The sequence below is a fragment of the Chionomys nivalis genome, chromosome X (assembly GCF_950005125.1).
Source record: "Chionomys nivalis chromosome X, mChiNiv1.1, whole genome shotgun sequence".
In the NCBI taxonomy this organism is placed as follows: domain Eukaryota; kingdom Metazoa; phylum Chordata; class Mammalia; order Rodentia; family Cricetidae; genus Chionomys; species Chionomys nivalis.
In genome coordinates this window covers 72,494,272-72,515,421 of record NC_080112.1, presented here as the reverse complement: position 1 = coordinate 72,515,421, position 21,150 = coordinate 72,494,272, and the positions used below count along the sequence as shown (strand labels likewise).

General features: G+C 43.1%; 1 protein-coding gene across 1 annotated transcript; it reads right to left on the bottom strand.

Annotated features, from left to right (window-relative positions):
* Positions 1–4,461: 4,461 nt before the first annotated feature.
* Positions 4,462–20,910, bottom strand: LOC130868474 (testis-specific protein TSX-like). Its single transcript, XM_057760684.1, has 4 exons — positions 20,817–20,910; positions 18,914–19,052; positions 17,736–17,820; positions 4,462–4,545 (listed from the first exon to the last, which is right to left on the bottom strand). The coding sequence occupies exons 1-4, from the start codon at positions 20,908–20,910 to the stop codon at positions 4,462–4,464; spliced, it is 402 nt and encodes a 133-aa protein (XP_057616667.1).
* Between the last annotated feature and the right edge of the window lie 240 nt (positions 20,911–21,150).

Here is a 21,150-nt window from a genome sequence, read left to right as displayed (position 1 = left end):
CCCTAGCCTTTTAAAAAAATATTTTGACAGAGAAACCCTGTCTCGAAAAAAAAGGGTTTTTTTGAACCGTGCGTGGTAGCACATACCTTTAATCCCAGCACTAGGGAGGCAGAGGCAGGTGAGTTTGAGGCCAGCTTGGTCTACAGAGTGAGTTCCGACAGCTAGGGGTGTTGCACAGAGAAACCCTTTCTCAAAAGAAAAAAAACACCGAGACACTGGTGTCAAGCTCCCAATCCTCCTGCCGCAGTCTCCCAAGTGTCGAGGGTTGCAGCACGTCCCATCACACTCAGCTCAGCAGAGCGCGCTATTAAAGCGTCCCGAAAGAAGCATCATCCTCTTTTCAGATTTCGTTATTACAATAATGCTGCAAGAATAGAAAACTGGGTATGCAAGACATATTCTTGATCTAGTAGGAATGGCTGGAGTCCAGGAATGATGGTGCACGCCTTCGATCCCAGCACTCAGGAGGCAGAGACAGGCGGATCTCTGCGAATTCGGAGGCCAGCCTGGTCTACAAGCAAGTTCCAGGACAGCTAAGGCTGTTGTTACACAGAGAAACCCTGTCCCAAAACACACACACAGAGAGAGAGAGAGAGAGAGAGAGACAGACAGACAGACAGACAGACAGACAGAGACAGAGAGAGAGAGAGAGAATAGCTGACGCACAGAATAGCTGGATTAATTTTCCTTCTGCATTCTAGAAAAGTCTCTATCTGCTCTTAAGATCAATCCTAGTAAAACACAAAGTCTTTGCTTCCATTATTTCTGTTACTTATGGAGAACACCACCACGATGCTGATTTCAAGCAGAGCGCAGCATCATGGTCTGAACCATTTCCTTTGTATCAGCTCTACCCCAGGGGCAAAAATGAACCCCTCCATTACAGCGAAGAAATACTCTAGGATCCACCTTAAAAACTGGTTAGGAGCACCGGTTGCTCTTCAAGGGGATGAGGGTTTGGTTCCTTACATCCATATGGTGGCTCACAATTATCTGTAACTCCAGTTCCAGGGGATCCAATGTCCCTTTCTAACGTCTGTGAGTACACAGGCACCCATGTGGTGCATAGACATACATGCAGACAAAGTAGACACATAACAAAGACAAACCTTTTTTAAAACTGGGAAGACATTCAGGTTTCCTTGATTAACAACCTGTGTAACGTCCTTGTCCCAGTAATAACTTGTACACCCTAGATACAACTATACACAGAAGACGGCATTTTTTCTTTTCGTATTCTCCCCCTACCTCTCTCTGGGTTTTGGTTTTTAGAGGCAGAGTTTCTCTGTATAGCCCTGTTCCTGGCTGGCTATCCAGGAACTTGCTCTGTAAGTTAGGCTGGCTTCAAACTCAGAGGCGCATTTGCCTCTATCACCCAGGGCTGGGACTAAAGGACTGTGCCATCATGCCTGGCTGACATTCCTTCATTCTTCCCTAATTCTTAAGTAAGTATAGACTTCAGGAAAAAGAGATTCTGGTGAAGAGAAATCCCCACTCTAGGAAACCTATTTATCTTGTACCATTTGTGGATTATACATTCTGGCTCCATTAGTTTCTGCCATCAAGCACAGGTAAAGGATGGAGCCACCATAAAACGCAATGACTATAGTGAAGCTCATGAGTATAACGCTGTCTCTAAGTGAAATATGGTGGTGATATAAGGTGTGCTGGTTTGAATATGAATGATCCCCATTGGCTCATAATTTTGAATGCTTGGTCACTAAGGAGTAGCACTAGGAAGTATGGCCTTGTTGAAGTAGGTTTGACCTTGCAGGAGGAAGTGTGTCATTGGGGGTGGGCTTTGAGGTTTCAAATGTTCAAGCCAGGTTCACTGTCTCTCTCTTCCTGCTGCCTGCCAATCCAGATGTGGAACTCTCAGTTCCTTCTCCAGTGCCATGTCTGCCTATGTGTTACTATGTGTCCCACCATGATGATAATGGACTAAACCTCTGAAATTGTAAGCCAGCCCCAATTAAATGCTTTCCTTTGTAAGACTCGCCGTGGTCATGGTATCTCTCCACAGCAATTGGACACTGACTAAGACAGCTGGGGATGATGCTCCTTAGAGGGGCTTGAACAGGAAGGCTTAAAATAGCACTTTTCTTAGACATCCTTAAGTCTTCTAAAGCATTTCCTGATATGATTGACCTCTGCTTTCATTTTTATTCCTACAATACTCGTCAGACACTATGTGAAAAAGTGAAGTCAGTCTTCAAGGAGCTCACAGCACAGTAGGGGAGACAAAGATGTAAACAGAATAGTCCAATACACTGTGCATTAGCCAGCATTCTCTAAAAGAGCAGAACCAACAGAAAGAATATATGTATGCCTGTGTTTAACATGTATTTATTAAAAGGGGATTCATTCGATTGGCTTGCAGGATGCATTCCAGGTAGTCCAACAATGGCTGTCTCCCACTGGAGAGGCTGAGAATCCGGCAGTTGCATGAGACTAGATGTCTCACAGCCTTCATCTGGTGCTGAAGGACTAACGGATTCCCAGAGAGCTGCTGCTCTTCAGTTTACATTGCAATTTGAAGGAAGCTGGTTCAAATGCTAGTAGAGGAATGCCCCAGCAGCAGGGTAGATGGACTTGCCAGTGAGAGCAAATCTACAAATGGTGCCCAAACGTTTGGCAAGAATTTTCACATAAAGCCTGAGAAAGCTTTTAAAAAAGGATTGTAGACAGACAAGAACAAAGTCAAGCTCAGCTTCTTGGTAACCATTTTTACTAGGGCTCTGCTTGCTGACGGTGAGCAGAGGCTTCTTGAACTCAGCATTGGCAGCAAAAACTGCTTGGTTGTTTTAAAAGGCCCTACCATGAATCCCTTAAATGGTATCTATGAGCATCTGGCAGCATGCTTCTTGGTGGTGGTATGGACCTAGAAACTCTACAGAGTTGTGGCAATAAACGTGACTCCTGTCATACCTCCACCATGAAGCTAGACTCTCAGAAAGCTAAAGAATGGGGCAGAGCCAGCTACCAAAGCTGCAGTTTTATCCTAGTCATACTGCTTAGTAAAGACTCATGTGGTCAGAAAAAGATAAAGATATGCAGTAATGACAGATTCAGATGAAAAAATATCTAAATTTTACAGTGTGTTTAAAGATATATGTAGGCAGCCGGGCCGTGGTGGTGAATGCCTTTAATCCCAGCACTCAGGAGGCAGAGGCAGGTGAGTCCCTTCCAGTGAGTTTGAGGCCAGCCTCGTCTACAAGAGCTAGTTCCAGGACAGACAGCTAGGACTGTTACACAGGGAAACCCTGTCTCGAGAAACCAAATACACACACACACACACACACACACACACACACACACAAGCTTGGGAGAGAAAAGAAAAAGGATAAAGTCCTTTAAAAAAATTGAGCAGCCAGGCACGGTGGTACATGCCTTTAATCCCAGCACTCGGGAGGCAGAGACAGGCGGATCTCTGTGAGTTTGAAGGCCAGCCTGGTCTACAGAGTGAGTTCCAGAATAGCTAGGGCTGTTATACAGAAAAATCCTGTCTCAAAAGAAAAAAAGAAAAAGAACAGAAAAAGCAGAAACTTCCAAAACAACTGCAATATTTTCAATATTTGGCTTTTGCTCTGTTTTTCCATTTGGAAAGTGTCAGGAAATGGAAATAGTGCCTGCCCTGCCATTATACACCGTGGGTGGAATGAAACGGTGGCGGAGATCTCACAGCACTACTCTGATCCAAGGACACAACAATTATAAAAGAACTAAACTACCAATTGGGAGACAACAGTGTGTGGCTGTAGTATAGTAATAAAGATAACAAGAAGAAAATGCCCAAATTAAAGAAAGTGCAGGAAGAGTTGCCCATCCCTGACTTCAAGCAGCTTGAAGAGAGAGGTAGTGTAGTGTAGTGGGTTTCAGCTGAGTGGGAGAAATTTAGTTCCAGCCAAGTCTTACCTTAGAGTTCATTCACTGACAGGCAGGATTTCAGTGAGAGCTAGAGCAGAGCTTGAAGCCTCCAGACCTGCATCAGTTGTCAGGCCAAATAGAGTTCTGGCAGGCCTTATCACAAGCCTCAGGATGGGCCTTGGCCACCTTTTCCTCTACCTGCACCTTCTTGTGCTGCGAGGCTGATGCAATTCATTCTGGCATCAGCCGTGGCAGCTCAAGAACTGCCTCCCTGACTGGTACCCCAAACAGGCAGCACAGCTCTCTTCAGGCCAGTGTCCCGGGCCTCCAGACCCGTCCTAACACGACGTGGGGACCGTGTGCTTCACTAAGATGCATGGCTAATGGTGGCAGGTACATTGCTTTGCTCAGTGCTAGACCAGTTGAGTGCAGAACCAGGCAGATTCAGATAGCCACCATCTCTAAGATTCCCTGTGGATGATGTCCCTGGAATAAATCCCAGGCTTAGTGACAGATATGTGACCTTTTATTCTGGCCAGTTGGCTGTAGCAGTATACTTCAGCAGCAAGGAGCACACAGCAAGCAGTATAGGCTTTACTGGTTGCTGGACTGGCTTCGTCCGACTATGGTCTTACTGCAGTTGTCCAAAGTCGTGTTGCAGGAGCTTATGGCTAGTCCCTCCAAAGAAAAAGATTTTGATTAGAGTCAGACAGAATCCCATAGTGCCTAACCACAGGCTATCATAAAAGTATTAGTAGTAAATATTAAAACTGTATAAAGAACTAAAGAAATTGGGCAACACACTGGGCGGTGGTGGCGCACGCCTTTAATCCCAGCACTTGGGAGGCAGAGACAGGTGGATTTCTGTGAGTTCGAGACCAGCCTGGTCTACAAGAGCTAGTTCCAGGGCAGGCTCCAAAACCACAGAGAAACCCTGTCTCGAAAAACCAAAAAAAAAAAAAAATTGGGCAACACAAGATAGTTCAATTAATATTTATTATGGACAGTAGAAATGAAGAGACATCTTTCAGTGAAGCACAGGTGACCAAAAAAAAAAAAAAGCTGAGAAAACATCCAACATTCTTAGCCCCCCAGGGAAATGCAAAAGAATAGCACAATAATGAAATTATACCTCACCTTAGTCAAAACGGCTATAATCAAAACAACAAAAACCACTAATTGTTCAAGGCCAACCTGGTCTACAAAATGAATTCCAGGACAGCCAGATCTACACAGAGAAACCCTGTCTGAACAAATGAAACAAAAATAATCAAACAAGCCAGGCAGTGGTGGCACACGCCTGTAATCCCAGCACTCGGGAGGCAGAGGCAGGTGGATCTCTGTGAGTTCGAGGCCAGCCTGATCTACAAGAACTAGTTCCAGGACAGGCTCCAAAGCTACAGAGAAATCCTGTCCTGACCAAAAAAAAAAAAAAAACAAAACTGTGTGTGTGTGAATATGATCAAATTACATTATAAGCATTATAAGCATGTATGGGAATAGCTAATAAAATCCCTACTTTGTAAATTAGTATACACTAATTAAAAAGATACAAACAGTAAATATGTAAAATGAATGTTTTGCAATCTATTAATGATAATCTAATAATAAAGTTAGCAAAGGCACTATAGTTAACAATATTACATTATAACTCTTTTAAAAATATTTTATTTTGGGGCTGGAGAGATGGCTCAGCGGTTAAGAGCACTGACTGCTCTTCTCAAGGACCCGGGTTCAATTCTCAGCACCCACATGGCAGCTCACAACTGTCTGAAAATCCAGTTCCAGGGGATCTGACACCTTCACACCAATGCACATAAAATAAAGTTAAATTAGCCATAAAAAAATTTTTAAAAATTTATTTTATTTATTTTTATGCATATAAGTAGCTTGCCTGCATGTATATGTACCTCATATCTGCTTGGTGATCAAGCTAGGAATGGGAGGGAACAGAAGAGGGTACTGGATCCCCTGGTACTGGAGTTATAGATGGTTGTAAGTCACCATGTGGGTGCTGGGAACCGAACCCTGGTTCTCTGTGACAGCCATCAGTGCTTTTTACCAACTCTCCAGCCCCTTCCTCTATTATGCTGTAGAAATTTGCTGAGTAGATCTTATGTGTGTCCTTACTGTGGTAACTAGAGAGATATGCCTCTACGAATGACCTTACCTATAGGAATCAATTCACCATACACACATCGAAGCAGCACAGTATACAGTTGAAATATATACAATTACAATTCTTTAAATAAGTGAATTTGTATGTACTATACCCTTTATTTGACAAATAGTGACTCCTTAGCATATATTAGCACTTTTTTCATTATTGTTGCTCATATTTTCTCCTAACTGAACTTTATTCAAATATTTATTCACATGTAAAAGGTTTGTGTTTTTTGTTTTTTCAAGATAAGGTTTCTCTGTGTAGTCCTGGCTGTCCTTGAACTCAGTGACTACTTGTCTCTGCCTCCTGAGTGCTGAAATTAAAGGCCTCCTTGAAATGTATGTTTTCTTAATGTACAACATACATTCATGGCATCCCAACAACCCTCCAAGTTTTAACTCATTCCAGCATCAACATTAAGGGCTAATTCTAAAGACTCACCTAAATATTGTCTAAATCAGGTAAGGGAGAGGCTCAAGGTATGGTTGATATGGAAACAAATTCTCTGTGAACTGGAGAAGTCATATAAATTATGTGATTAAAATTTACAGTTGTGGTGCACGGCTTTAATCCCAACACTGGGGAGGCAGAGGCAGGTGGATCTCTGTTGAGTTCGAGGCCAGACTGGTCTACAGAGCGAGTTCTAGGACAGCCAGGGCTACACAGAGAAATGCTGTCTCAACAAGCAAACATGTGTGGACGCATATGCCCATTGCTCAGAAAAGCCAAAGACTAGAAGAACAAAGCTGTAAGGGTTATTGAGATTATTCAGTGGGGGAAGAACACTTGCCACATAAACCTGAAGACCAGAGTTTGATGCCATGGTTTCTTTTTTTTTTTTTTTTTTTTTTTTTTTAAAGCTGAGTATGGTACCTTGAATCTGTTATCCCAGCACTCTTACAGCAAGGTGGGAGGTGGAGACAGAGAATCTCCTTGAAGCTCATATGCCCATTAGACTAGAGTGTGTAGCATGGTAGCAACGACAACAAAAACCCTGTCTCCTAAAGAAGGTGAAAGGAGAGAACCAGCTCCTGAAAGATGGCCGGTGGCTGCCCACTCATGCCATGTGCAAAAAAATAATTAAAAAAATTAAAGTTCAGGTGATAGTGGCGCATACCTTTAATTCCAACACTCAGAAGGCAGAAGCAGATGGATCTCTTGTGAGTTTGAGGCCAGTCTACAGAGCAAGTTCCAGGACAGCTAGCTAGGGCTGTTACACAGAGAAACTCTGTCTTCTTAAAAACAAACAAACAAACAAAAAAACAAAACCGAGAGAAAGAGAGAGAGAGAGAGAGAGAGAGAGAGAAGAAAAATCAAACAAATAAATGAAAAACACAACTGTGAGGCCGACAGTAGGTAGACATACCTATTCCAAATGTCAGAAATAGGACAGAAGTCCCAAACATGATAGGGCAATATTTATTCAATTTCTTTCACTTCGTGTGCATGTGTGCACGGGTGTGTGCGTGTGTGTGTCTGTGCTATGTGTTTCACTAGGGATGCTTTCAGAGTCCTGGGTGAGGGTATTGCTTGGAGAATGGATTCTCTACCATTAGATTCCGAGAATTTCTCTCCCTTTACCACCAAGCACCTGCTAACTGCTTATAGACCCTCAGGGAAGGGCGAGGTACTATGAGTCCCTCCCAACAGTAGGCTTTTGTTCGTGTGTTTGTTTGTTTGAAACAGGGTCTCACTTTACAATCCTGACTGGCCTGGAATTCATCCGTAGATCAGGCTGGTCTCTAATTCACAGAGATTCACTTGCCTTTGCTTCTGAGTGATGAGATTAACAGTGTGTGCCACGACACTCAACAGTTTTCTCTAAGAGGGAATCCCAAGGTCCAGATGTCACAGGTGTCCCTCTCTCATCATAAATATATTTAAAAAATTTTACTGTTATTTATGTATGCAGGTGGCTGGTTGTGGAGGATGCCAAAAAGAGGGTGTGAGATCCCCTGGAGCGAGAGTTACAGGCAGCTGTGTGGGTGCTGGGAACTGAGCAGGAGTAAGCAATCCTAACCACCGTGCAGTCTCTAGTCCCACCCCAACAGGGGAAATACTTTTATCTTAAGACTCAAGAACAAAGGTTGCTTTTGAAAACACATGGCATGGAGTTTTAGTTCACAGAGCTTTAGGCATGGCTCACTGGGAACAGCTCCCCCAGCAATTTCTTGCCAGTTGGAACCAGGTACCCGTACCTCTCCCAGGCTGTTGATGAACACTGCTGGCTTGATAGTTCTGGGGTTATATAGGGGAGAGCTACTTCCATAGCTCTTTGGGGGCACTGCTCTAGTTGGGACTTATTCTGTGGGCAAAAGACCACTGGCTCTGGTTATAAGGCCATGGCTTTGCCAAGCACTATGCTGGTAGGGACTTTACAACAGCCTTACTCCAGTTCTCTGCTTGGGTCTGAAGGCTCATGAAGGCGTACTTTGAAATCTAGGTGGAGCTAGCAATGACTCCACAGCTCATGCACATTGTGTGCCTGCAGAGTTGGCACTGCGTAGACACCACCAAGGTTTATCTCTTCTAGTGAGAGGTTGCTACCCACCCAAGCTGCACCTAAGCCCAGATTGTATTAGCTATACTCCTACTGGCCACACTCTAAAGACAAGGGTCTGGCCTCTTGGGTCTGGATACTAAGGTGCTATTGAGAGCCTATTATCTCCTTTGTTATGGGAATGGAGCCCAGAAGGCTACACTCCTTGTAAACAAACATCACCATCTTAGGAACCCTACCTTCCACTATCTCTAACAAGCCTGGTTAGGATACCACTTATACCTTTGAGGTGTTTTGGATGTAGCACTTCCTGAAGTAATTCTACTTTGTGTGGCTTAATGTCCTAAGCTAGTTTAGTAGTAAATCCTTTATAATATCAATTCTATTGCTTTGCTTATTCTACATCATAGGCAACTGTTGAAAGTAGCAGTCCTCAGGTAGATATAATAGAAATAAAGATTGCAAAGTAGGAGAGGGAAGAGTGCTGGGACTAAAGGCGTGCACTACCACCGCCCAGTACCCCACTTTTTTCTTACTTCTAGGAGTCTGAATATTTATATAAGACAGCAAGTACAGTGATTTCCACTTTTGTAGTTAATGAGATGATCTGGAAAAATAATTCTAATTGGTAAGGCAAGAATGATTACAATGTATTCTTAAATTTCTACCTAGCTTCTTAAATATCTTCTTTTTAAAAATAGAACTTTATTATAAAGAACTTGCAAATAAACCAGGCATGGTGGCACATGCCTTTAATTCCAGCACATGGGAGGTAGAGGCAGGCGAGGCCAGCCTGGTTTACAGAGCGAGTTCCAGGACAGTCAGGGCTAGTTTACATAGAAACCCTGTCTCAAAAAACCAACACAATGTGGGGAGAGGGGACAGAAAGAAAAAGAAAAGGAAAAGAAAATGAAGCAATTTGTATGACAAGGAAGGGGCAATGACTTTGAAGCTGTCACACAGAAATACACACAAACTTTTGATTTGACAATGGTTTGCTGTGGAATGTAGCTAACTTTAGATTGTTTGGGGGTGATTTCTCAAGCTGGACAAGGATTTCCATCTTCAAAATCTTCAAGATTCAGTAGATCTTCCCCATTTACATCTGGTCTCAAGTAGTTTCCATTTGTTTTAGCAGTTTGGTATAGATTTGCTTTCAGGTATGTGAGTAGAGATGATACCATTGTCTTTAAAACAAGTTTGGTGTTTTTTTTTTCATTACAACTTCATTATGCATGAGGACAGGTGATGGTAAGGTGTTTTTGATCCTCGTTTAATCAGTTGGATTCATGGCATTATCTGTGGAAGAAAGGCTTTTAGTTCTTTTCTTTTTTTTTTTCAGTAATGTCTCCCTTCTACACATCTTTAAAAGGAACCTACCAAGGATTACCAAGTCTTGCTGATTCTCTTTCTCTCTCCAGTGTTTTGAGACAGGGTTTCTCTGTGTAGCCCTTGTTGTCCTAGAACTCACTATGTAGACCAGGCTGGACTATGCCTCCCAAGTGCTGGGATTAAAGGTGTGCACCACCACTGCCCTGCTGATTCTTTATATTAAAAGCCAGACATCAATATTTCAGTTATTTGAGATGCCTAAGTGAAAATGCATTATGTGGAGCTGGAGAGGGTTGAGCTGGTAAAGATTCTTGCCCTCAAATCTGCCTGTAAACGTGCAAGAGTACACGTGCCAATGCGGAAAATGTTAACCGTTTCAGTGTCTATTACCTTCTTCACATCTCGATGTTGCCTTATTAACCATAGTTTCGGTACTGTGAAAGAGTGAAGGCACTACAGGAACCATAAAATCTCATTCTTGTGGGGCGGTGATGGTGCAAGCCTTCAATCCCAGCACTTGGGAGGCAGAGGCAGAAGGATGTTTGTGAGGCCAGCCTGGTCTACAGAGTGTGTCCCGGGACAGCCAGGGCTACATAGAGATGAACCCTGTCTTGAAAAATAGAGACAACTTTTTCCTTCGTGTAAAGTGTAGCTTCAGCTTTTAAGACAAGTGGATGATAGGGAAGTCACATTGATTTAATTAGCAAATTTCAGTTCTACCTAATGCTAGGCTTAGCTGATAAAAAATTATGTCTCTGTGTGCTACCTACATGAGTGCTAGTGCCTGTAGAGGCCAAGGGAGTTGGGTTCCCTGGGGCTGAGATTAGAGGTGATTGTGAGCAACTCAGTACAGGTGCTGGGGCCCAAACTTGGGCTCTCTGCAAGAACAATATGAACTCTTAACCTCTGAGCCATCTCTCCAGCCTCATGGTTTTAGTTCTCTATAGGAGAGAGCTTTCCTGTCCCCTCCATTCTGTGCAGCAAGAATATGGAGAGTGTGGGCCAGTGGGTCTAGTCTGTATACTGAGAACTCTGAGTTCTGGAAAGCCAGAGTCTACGAGGAGCAGGACTGGGTGGGGGTTGGGGAGTACGATTCTGCTCAGTCCTTCCTTAGCTCCTAAGCCCCTGCTGTGGATTGCCTTTCTGATTATAATGCCTCAGGGATTCTTGTTCCAGGACAGGGATAATGACGCAGCTTAGTAGCTTAGCGAGATCTGAACATATCCGGCAGGACCTTCCAAACTTGCAGTCTTAGCTCTTCCCACAAGCTTTCAGTTCTCTTTCTTTTGATAGCTAGCTACTACCCCCAATCCAATCCCTACCTGTGAAGACATTCATCTGCTCACTGGGGGATCTTGGCTGGACCAGCCTACTGGGGTTTCTCCTTGCCCACGTTGTAGATAGAGCCTTGGACTTGGTTAACACAGGAGAGAGAAGGGATACTTTTCTGGGGATGTCTGAGTGAGAAAAGGTACTATACCACCAGGGACAGTCCCCGAGATGGAGTCCTCCCTTGTGGCCAAGGCACAGTGTGATTCTTGGGAATAGTGACTGCCTGAAGCCCTTCCTTACCCTCAAGGATCCTTGCCTGCCTAGGTCATCCTTGGAATGGGACAGGGTGCCTCCTGGATCCCGAATGCTGGGATTACATCATGTTCTGCTTCTGTGGTACTGAGAAATTGAACCAAGGGCTTCATGCATGCAAGGAAAGTACTTTACCAAGTAGGCTACATCCTGATTATCCCTTGACTATCTATTTATTGTTTAGATAGTGTCTTACTATGTAGCCCTCGGTCTCCTGGAACTTGCTCTATCAACCAGGCTGACCTGTGAAGATACCTGCCTGACTCTCTGAGTACTGGAGTGCTGGGCTTAAAGGCATGCACCAGTACATCTGACTTGCAATGTCTTTAACTTTTTAAAGGCATTTAAAAATTTTTTATGAGTATGAGTGCTTTCCTTGCGTAGCTGTCAGGCTGCAAGGATGCAACATATGACTTCAATAACAATTCAAACGGCAAGAAAGATACCTGGTACACTTCTTTCCACATCTTTTTCACCTTCTGAGTTCAGATCAGTGAGCATCTCCCTGAAATACAGAGAAAGTATAATCGATTGTCAATAGGCTGACACCAGCAATTTGAAGAGACACAAAAGTCATTCAGGTACACACAAAAATATGACCCATTCATATTGGAACTAAAAAAGGTTGTCTTTCTACTAAAAGGAATGGAGATGTGAAATTTACTTTTTTTTTTTTTTTTTTTTTTTTTTTACTTCAGTGTTATGTATAACAGAAAAGGCCAAAGAAAGAACTGGAGGTTTTGATAAAGGTTTCATTAGTGCTACTGTTTTTATTGTTTATCAAATAATAAACAGACCACTGATTTTCCTTAAAAAGGATGGGGGTGGGGAGTTTGAACAATTAGCCATGCAAAAGGCGGGCAGGCTATCTCCCTAACTCCCTAACTCCCTAACTGGCCAGGAAGCCACTCTGTATGTAGATCAGGCTCTCCAGAAGCTCTCCAACAGAAACCTGAATGTGGTGGACGTGCAGGTCACAGGTGGAGTCCCTGGCCTGGTGAGGTGGAGGCAGGGCTGACTGGAGCTCAAGGTCAGCCTTTGTCCCACCAGAGCTTCTGGAGAAGGAGGCAAACCAAAGCCACTATGCAAATCAGGCTGGCCTAGAACACAAAAATATTCCTGCTACTGCCTTCCAGCTGCTGGGATTAAAGGCATGCACTATCTTACCTATTTCTCCATTTAGAGAAAAAAGCAAGCGGGACATCAAACGTGTACCTCTACTAGCACTTGGGAAAAAAACAGTACTAAGAGAACAGAGCACGGAAAGGCGGCTCTAGGACACCTGCTTTAGCGGAAATAGACTTGTGGGCTCTTTTACCCTTTGAACTCTCTGATTTCCTACAAAAATGACAGCCATGCTCACAAATGTAAAATCCTAAATAATTTAAGTCCAAAATCATCTGTGAGAAAAGGTCCACATAAAACGGAAGAGGTGAAAACAATGACCTCCATAAAAGCAGCAACAGCGTGCTGTGTGCAACAGTTATAAGTACAGACTTTATCGTCTTCCTACATATCTTTTCAGCGGGCACCAAGGATAACATTAAGAACAGTTAAAGGAGAGGTGACTCCCTTTATTTCTCTCCCCCCCCCATCCACAGATGTCCCACAACCCAAGGACATTTAAGGTTACATACATATACATGGAGGGGTTTGTTTTTATGTTGCCAATGATAACTTTCACATTATCATCAATATCGCTGTCACTGTGGCTGGTTCCATCATCTTCTTTAGCACTTCCTTACAGAGTGATAAAGACACAGGGGAAAGTCAAAAGGAAGTAGACAGAACTTTTGGCCATCAAAGGAGGATTTCTATCTTAATGTTAATCCTGTAGTTGATAGTCTTAAGTGATGAAAATAATGTTGGGACAAAACTTAGTAAACATTTGTACCTTATAACCTGACCATTGCTCCTCTCTTACATCAAGGTACACATCAGTAGGTGGCTACCTTGAAAACTTTGGAGAAAATGGGCCTTGGGTACAGTGTTTTTGTAATAATAGATTGTTTGCTGGGTGGTGGTGGCGGCGCATGCCTTTAATCCCAGCACTCGGGAGGCAAAGATAAGTGACTCTCTGGGACTCTGCGGCCAGCCTGGTCTACAAGAGCTACTTTCAGGACAGCCAGAGATGTTAAACAGAGAAACCCTGTCTAGAAAAAAAAAAACAATAAATTGCTCACATTAATGAAAGCACCAGATACCCTGAAGAGACCTGAGTTGGTTCTAGAATATTTTTAGTGGTCTTGGTTGCTGACTATAATCCTCGATTTACTTTTATTACTGCTGAGCACTTTTCTTCCTTCAAAATCTCAAAAAGAAATACGAATGTTGTTGCAGTGCCAGCACAGGTGAGGCAGAGGCAGGGCTGAGAGTTCAAGGTCAGTGCTACCAGCCTAACACTCTGGAGGCAAATGCAATTTGTAAGTTTGAGGTCAGCCTGCTCTACCATAGTGAGTTCTGGGGCAGCCAGTGTTCCATAATGAGTCTCTGTCTCAGAAAAAAAAAATGACAGAGTGAGAGAGGTTATATCCACCTAGGCCTCATTCATCTCAGCTCTCTAGGGCTATGGCTCTGGCTTCAGGGTAGACCTGTAGCTGCTACCAAAAAAGAATCATTACTTTGGTAGTCAATCCTTAATATTCATGTATTGTATACTTACAAATTCACCTATTTATTAAAATTTGGTTGTAACAGTTAAAAACAATTCTTTCAGTGCGTTTGGTCATTTCAGATATGCACAGAGAGGTGAAAAATTTGTCACCCAATGTGTAATTTCCTAGCTGAGGTTGCACGTTGACTCCTTCTTACTTCTGCATTATCCCTCTAATATCCCATTTTTTACATCTATGTTCCCTTTGCTGGTATCTGAACACGCAAGACCATGCTGTGCTGTGTCTTATGTTTAAATTTTAAAGTTTGTGTGTGTCTTTGGGAGGGGGGAGTGAGAGAGAAAAAGAGAGAAAGACATGTGTCCGAAGGCAGCTTTCAAGAGTTGGTTCTTACTGGAGACATGGCTCAGCGGTTAAGAGCATAGGCTGCTCTGCCAGAGGACATGGGTTCGATTCCCAGCTCCCACATGGCAGCTCACAACTGTCTGTGACTCCAGCTCCAGGGAATCAAATGCCTGCACAGATGTGAATGCAGGCAAAACACCAGTGAACATAAAATATAAATTCACTTGGGAGGCAGAGGCAGGTGAATCTCTGTGAGTTCGAGACCAGCCTGGTCTACAAGAGCTAGTTCCAGGACAGGCTCCAAAACCACAGAGAAACCCTGTCTCAAAAAACCAAAAAAAAAAAAAAAACAAAACCAAAAAAAAAACAAACAAACAAAAAAAGAGTTGGGCCGGGCGGTGGTGGCGCACGTCTTTAATCCCAGCACTTGGGAGGCAGAGGCAGGCGGATCTCTGTGAGTTCGAGGCCAGCCTGGTCTACAAAGGGAGTTCCAGGACAGGCTCCAAAGCTACAGAGAAACCCTGTCTCTAAAAAAAAAAAAAAAAAAAAAGAGTTGGTTCTCACCTTCTACCTTGTTTGGGACAGGGTAGCTCTTGTTTCTGCCACGCTGCATACTTGAGACTAGCAGGCTTACAAGATGCCAGATGATGCTGTCTCTGCCTCCCATCTCCTCACCATAGACATGCTGGGATTACAGATTCAAGACATCACCTCTGGCTTGTTTTGCTTTGTTTTTGCTTTTCAAGGCAAGGTTTCTGGGCGTAGCCCTGACTGTCCTGGAACTACTCTGTGCACCTGCTAGCCTTGAACTGACAGATATCTCTGCCTGTCTCCGCCTCCTGGGAGTGCTGGAATTAAAGGCATGGGACACCACACCCAACTTCACATCCGGTTTTATAAAACTTTTCACAGACCCACATTTTAGAAAATGATAATAAAGGCTGGGCGGTGGTGGCGCACGCCTTTAATCCCAGCACTCGGGAGGCAGAGGCAGGCGGATCTCTGTGAGTTAGAGACCAGCCTGGTCTACAGAGCTAGTTCCAGGACAGGCTCCAAAACCACAGAGAAACCCTGTCTCAAAAAAACCAAAAAAAAAAAAAAAAGAAAATGATAATAAAAATACACAGCATTCCAGAACTGACTGAAACACACTAGGTAAGGTAGGACTGTCACCCGTTCCTTCTATATACTATGCTCCATTTATCTAGCCAAGAATAAACCTGCTACACGTACAATCACACTTTACAGCTTATTCATGTTGTGCACTAACAAGGAAAATTCTAAGGCTATATACCCAAAACAATGCATAACAATTCTTATGTGTATAACTACTTTTATGCTAAACATACACCTACTTCTATTAAATTTCATATTTTAAAATTGGGAGCATTTTAAAACTGGCAAGACTTTACTTTGGTCTTACCAAATTAGACATATCCTGTCATACTAAATACATTAAAATCACATTTGTTTAAGATACATAACATGTTGAGGGCAAGGGAGATGGCTTAGTGGGTATAAAGGTGCTGGCCATGAAAGCCTGGCAACCCAAGTTTGACCCTCAGAACCCATGAAAAAGAATCAAGACATATGGCGTCAGCAAGATGGTTCAGTAGGGTTAAGGCACATTCCACCAAGCCTGAGCAGCACATGGTGGGAGGAGAGAACTGGCATCTTCAAGTTGTCCTCTGACCGCCACACAAATACCCAAATATAAAAAGATAAAGAAATATATGCAATTTTAAGAAGTTTTTATTGATTTTTTAAAGGTTTTTGAATTACATGTGTGAATACATGGGCGATAGTGCCTTCAGAGGCCGGAGATAAGAACTCCCTCCCTTTGGAGTTGGGTGTTAGAAGAGGTTGTGAGCTGTACAATGTGGGTGCTGGGAATCAGATTCAGGCCTTCTGGAACAGCAGAAGAACTCTTAACCACCGAGCCAACTCTCCGGCCCATATTGCATTCATTTTAGAAAGTCCACTTGACAAATTTCCAAACTGATATGCGTTTAGAGAACTGGAATGGAAAAAGACTCTAAATCAAGTTATACGAAGGACTTGGAATGGCGTGATCCATCTTGGAGAGGATTTAAGCCTAATGTGATAGTGGCAAGAAGGCTTGGGGCTGGTTAAGAACGCTTGTGATTCTTCCAGAGGGCCAAACTTTGATGAGCCGCCACTTAGAGATCCAGCTCCAGGAGTAGCCAATGCCAAACGCCTTTGGTTTCTGTAGATACCTGCACTCACATGCATATATCTGTACACACATGCACATATACACATAATCAAAAATAAAAACAAATCTTTAGAAGTTTGCAGGCTTAGCCAGACAGTGGTGGTGCATGCCTTTAATCCCAGCACTAGGGAGGCAGAGGCAGGTGGATCTCTGTGAGTTCGAGACCAGCCTGGTCTACAAGAACTAGTTCCAGGACAGCTAGGACTTTTACACAGAGAAACCATGTTTTGAAAAACGAAAAACAAAACAAAACAAAAATGTTTGAAGGACTATTTCTGTGGAAGCAGCATTATATTTGTTATAGCAGTGGTTCAAAGGAGCCGAATTAAAATAAATAGGTTAAAGGTTTAGCAAGATAGTTCCCTACTAAGCATAAGTAGAAATCTGCAATTGCAGAGCTACTCACAAATCTAATGGGATTCCCTAGAAGGTACTTTATCCTCCATCAAGAGAAAAATCATGTAATCACATGTTGCAATTCTACAAGCAATTCAAGCACAGTATGATTTACTAGATCAGATGATCTTCCCTGGAATCAAACTCCAGTTTGTAGACACGTGATCATATCTAGCGCCTGCTTTTCAAAAGGGAAAAATCACATGGGTATATTTGTTTTTTCCTATTCTTGCTTCTAAAAATATCTCCACCAGCAGGCAGGGGAAGAACAAGACAAAGAGAATACTCTCTAAGTAGTTTATTTTACTTGTCCAGGCCCTAACAGAAGGATTCTTTTTTTTTTTCCCCCGAGACAGGGTTTCTCTGCGTAACAGCTCTGGCTGTCCTGGAACTCACTTTATAGACCAGGCTGGTCTTGAACTCACAGAGATCTGCCTGCCTCTGCCTCCCGAGTGCTAGGATTAAAGGGATGCACCACCACACCCAGCAACAGAAGGATTTATGGGATAAAAAATATTGAACGTACTTAATTGATTAGTTAAATACATTTGCAGCGAGGCTCAGTTTTCACCAGACATCATTAGCTTAATACCATATCTATTCTAGCATGTTTAGAATCCACCACCATGCCCTTGCCATTTGAGGTGTTTTTCAGGTTCCCACATCTTGGTGTGTTTCTGTCTTCCTTGTCCAACTTACAGCCTGGCGAGTGTTGCTATCATCAATACTGTTGATTTTGTTCTCGTGAAGGATGTCTTGCAAGCACCGAAATGACTCGGTGTAGCTAGAGAAAAGTACCACAATAGTCAACACACTGGAGAGTTTTTCACCTCAACACCAGATTGCACACAATTCAGAAACCCAAGCACTAAAACTAAAGTACAATCTGGTGCTAAAGCCAAATGATTGAATAACTGTGATTGAATTCAGAAAATGCATTGAACAGAATATTGAGGCTGAAGGGGATCACCTAGATCAACTTTTTCATTCAGATTAAGAAACTGAAATAGTGAGATGAATCTGTTGACTATACTTTGTTCTACTTTAATTGGCCCCAAATGTTGTTGCACTTTTAACTGGCTCACTTGTTATTTGTATTTTGCTCTCCACTTTGCTTTTCTTTATGGATTCCCTTTAAAAAGCTTCAGTTTTGGATTTTTATGCATTTTGTTCTTGTTTTGGGTTCAGTCCACATTTACTAGCCTCAGTTTGATTCCCAATATTCCTACCAGAAAGAGATTTGTCAGTGGTCACTAGGTGTTTTAGCTCTGCTGAGATTCTGACCCTAGAGCATCTGCCGTGGAGAATGTGTGCTTCTCTAGGCAGTCTAGAGGTGTGCTTCTGCTCCTGCCCCCTGCTCTCATCATTAAATACACAGGCCCTGAGGCTTAGCTACATCTAAACTGTTTTCTCCTTGAGTTTCTGGGAATTTGGTTATCAGTTCTCTGAGGCGTTGTAGCTCACTCACTAGCCTTAGTAACTGGAATGCACCTGGCCTTGGAGGAACCCCCAGTGAAAACTGAGTACAGAAGAGAACTTGCTACCCACCATATTCATAATGAGGGCTTCAGAACCCCGCGAAAAATAAAAATCTAAAGAAGCTTTGCAGTCTTACTGTAGTAGCACTTTAAAAAAAAAGACACAGCAAGTTACCAGTTTCAGTGACAAAACCAAAGGCTCTTTTCTCTTGGCAAAGAAAGTCTGATACATCCCAGCTAGTGTTCTTGCATGCCCCGTCAAGTGTACATTTCTGTGCTGCTTATCACATCATGTCACAAGGTCGTTTGGGAAGTGTCCTTCTTGACCACTTTAGTTGGAATTAGCTGCCAACCCCAAGATGACAACTGTTGATGCGAGGGAAATGTGGCATAACTTACCCCAGGGATTTGTCCTCCTGAGTTTCCATGTCGTCATCTGTAAATGAAAAATAAAGAAGTAAAGCAAATGGTGGTAGGATGGAGAGGCAGCGGCTTGAGGGCCTCTTGGGCTTGAACATGCAGAATGATATTGCCAAACCTAAACATAAATGAGATTTTATTAACAGCTTATTGAATAGTTGGAGGAGAGGAAGTAATAGGCACCCATTTTGGAATTGGGGCCTGTGGTACATTGGACCCTTTAAACTGCCAAGGATATAAAAGAAGAAAAAAATATTTTAAAAAATTTGTCCTTCACTACATTTTAGTGTTTTAAAATTTGCATTTATGTATATTAAGAAAAATATTTTTATTTATTCTTTTGACTCTGAGTAAACTTGGAAAAATTTTTTGTACCTAAATTGATGGATGTATTGCGCATCCTCAGCACTTTAAGAATCAAGTTAGTTTCTTGAAACAGGTGAAGAAAAATGAGCTGAAAAAGGAGGCTGCAACCGGGCAGTAGTGGTGCATGTCTCTGTGAGTTCGAAGCCAGCCTGGTCTACAAGAGCTAGTTCCAGGACAGGCTCCAAAGCTACAGAGAAACCTTGTCTCGAAAAACAACAACAATAACAACAAAAAAAAAAAAGAAAGAAAGAAAAAGGAGAATTCTGTGCAGAAAGGTACCTGAGCTCATCTGAAGGGCTCCACCCAGAGAAGCACTTTTGTACTTTTGTGAGAGCCAATAAGAATACCTGAGCTGCTGCAGCTCATTCCTATGAAAGCTTAACAGTTTTTTTTTTTAAAGCCCTACATTGGCAAAACATAAAAAAACCAACATATAACAGCAAAGGCAACAAAAATCCCAGGGTGGTTTTAGGGGTGGACTCAGGGCGGAATACTTGCCCAGTGCAGAGGAAGGCATAAGCTTGATTCCCAACACTGTGAATGAAACAAGGGAAAAAAAAGGCAGTGAGGATTAAACATATACAGACCTGAATGCAATAAAACTCGTATTTAGTAAGTTTAAAGTCAAAGCACTTTGAAGATATCTCTACATCTCTCATTGCATATTCTAGAAGGTACAGAAGCAAGAGTGTGTGGATTTTGTGGCAGTTGAGGCTATTATGTCAGAAGGTTAAAACACTCTATTTATTTATTTAGGCATTCTCACTATATAGCCGTAACTGGCCTGGCGCTCTCTGTGTAGACCAGGCTAGCCTCAGACTCAGAGATCAGCCTGCCTCTGCCTCCCACGTACTGGGGTTAAAAGTATGCGCCACCACTTCCAGAGTACTTTCTGTCTTGTTTGGCTGGCTTTGTTTTTCCAGTACAGGGTTTTTCTGTGTTGCCCTGGCTGTCCTGAAACTTGCTGGCCTCAAACTCAGATCCATGCTTGCCTCTGCATCCTGAAAGTTGAGTGCCACCACTACCGCTGGGATCCAGCTCATTGTACTAAGGTGGAAAAGTGAATCCAAAGTATGTTCAATGTCTCAGATTATAGGACTTTTGTTGTTGTGGAATGGGTCCCTCAGTTTGATGGGGAGCAGTATCAGGTGGCTCCCATTCTAGGGGAAAGTAGAGCGGGGACGTTCTAATCTCGGTAAGGATGCTCCTTTCCAACAGTCTCCAACTGCAGTTCCACATGGTTTAGGATGTAATGCTGATTGGTTCATTTGTAAAAGTTTGTGTTGTTCATCATTTTGGCTGCCTCCAGTTAAAGGGACTCCCTGACTTAGTTTGACAGTTTGAGAGGATGGCGTTACTTAGAAACCAGGGGCGAGGTGGTGTGAGGAAACAAACAAACTGGGGAGAGAGGACATGGTTTCCCCTTTGATCCTGGGGAATTTGAAAGAAACTCTGAACTCAGGACCAGAAGGGTCGCTTTCCTCCTTTAGGTTGTGCTAAAAAAGCAGGCTTTTACCGTTGTAAAACCAGCATTCTTCATCTTCAAATTCTGGGGAACCCACTGTGTGGCATTCTGTTTCGGACGTCTGGGGTGTCTTCTCTTCAGCCATGGTTGTGGAATTAGGCTTCTGAGTTTGGGAACAGGATGGGGGGCACCCGTTGGAGGAGCTGGTACTCAAGTCTAGGTGGCTACTATGAGGATCTGAGCCAGAGTTTCAGGCTTTCATTGCAGCCTCTCAAATGTGCTTGTGATATGGTGAAGGGTGGGGCTTGGGTGGGGTCGGGGTAAGGACGCAAGGCCCCAGGCCAGAGACCAGGATGTTGGGAATAGGTAGAACCAGAGACTGTCA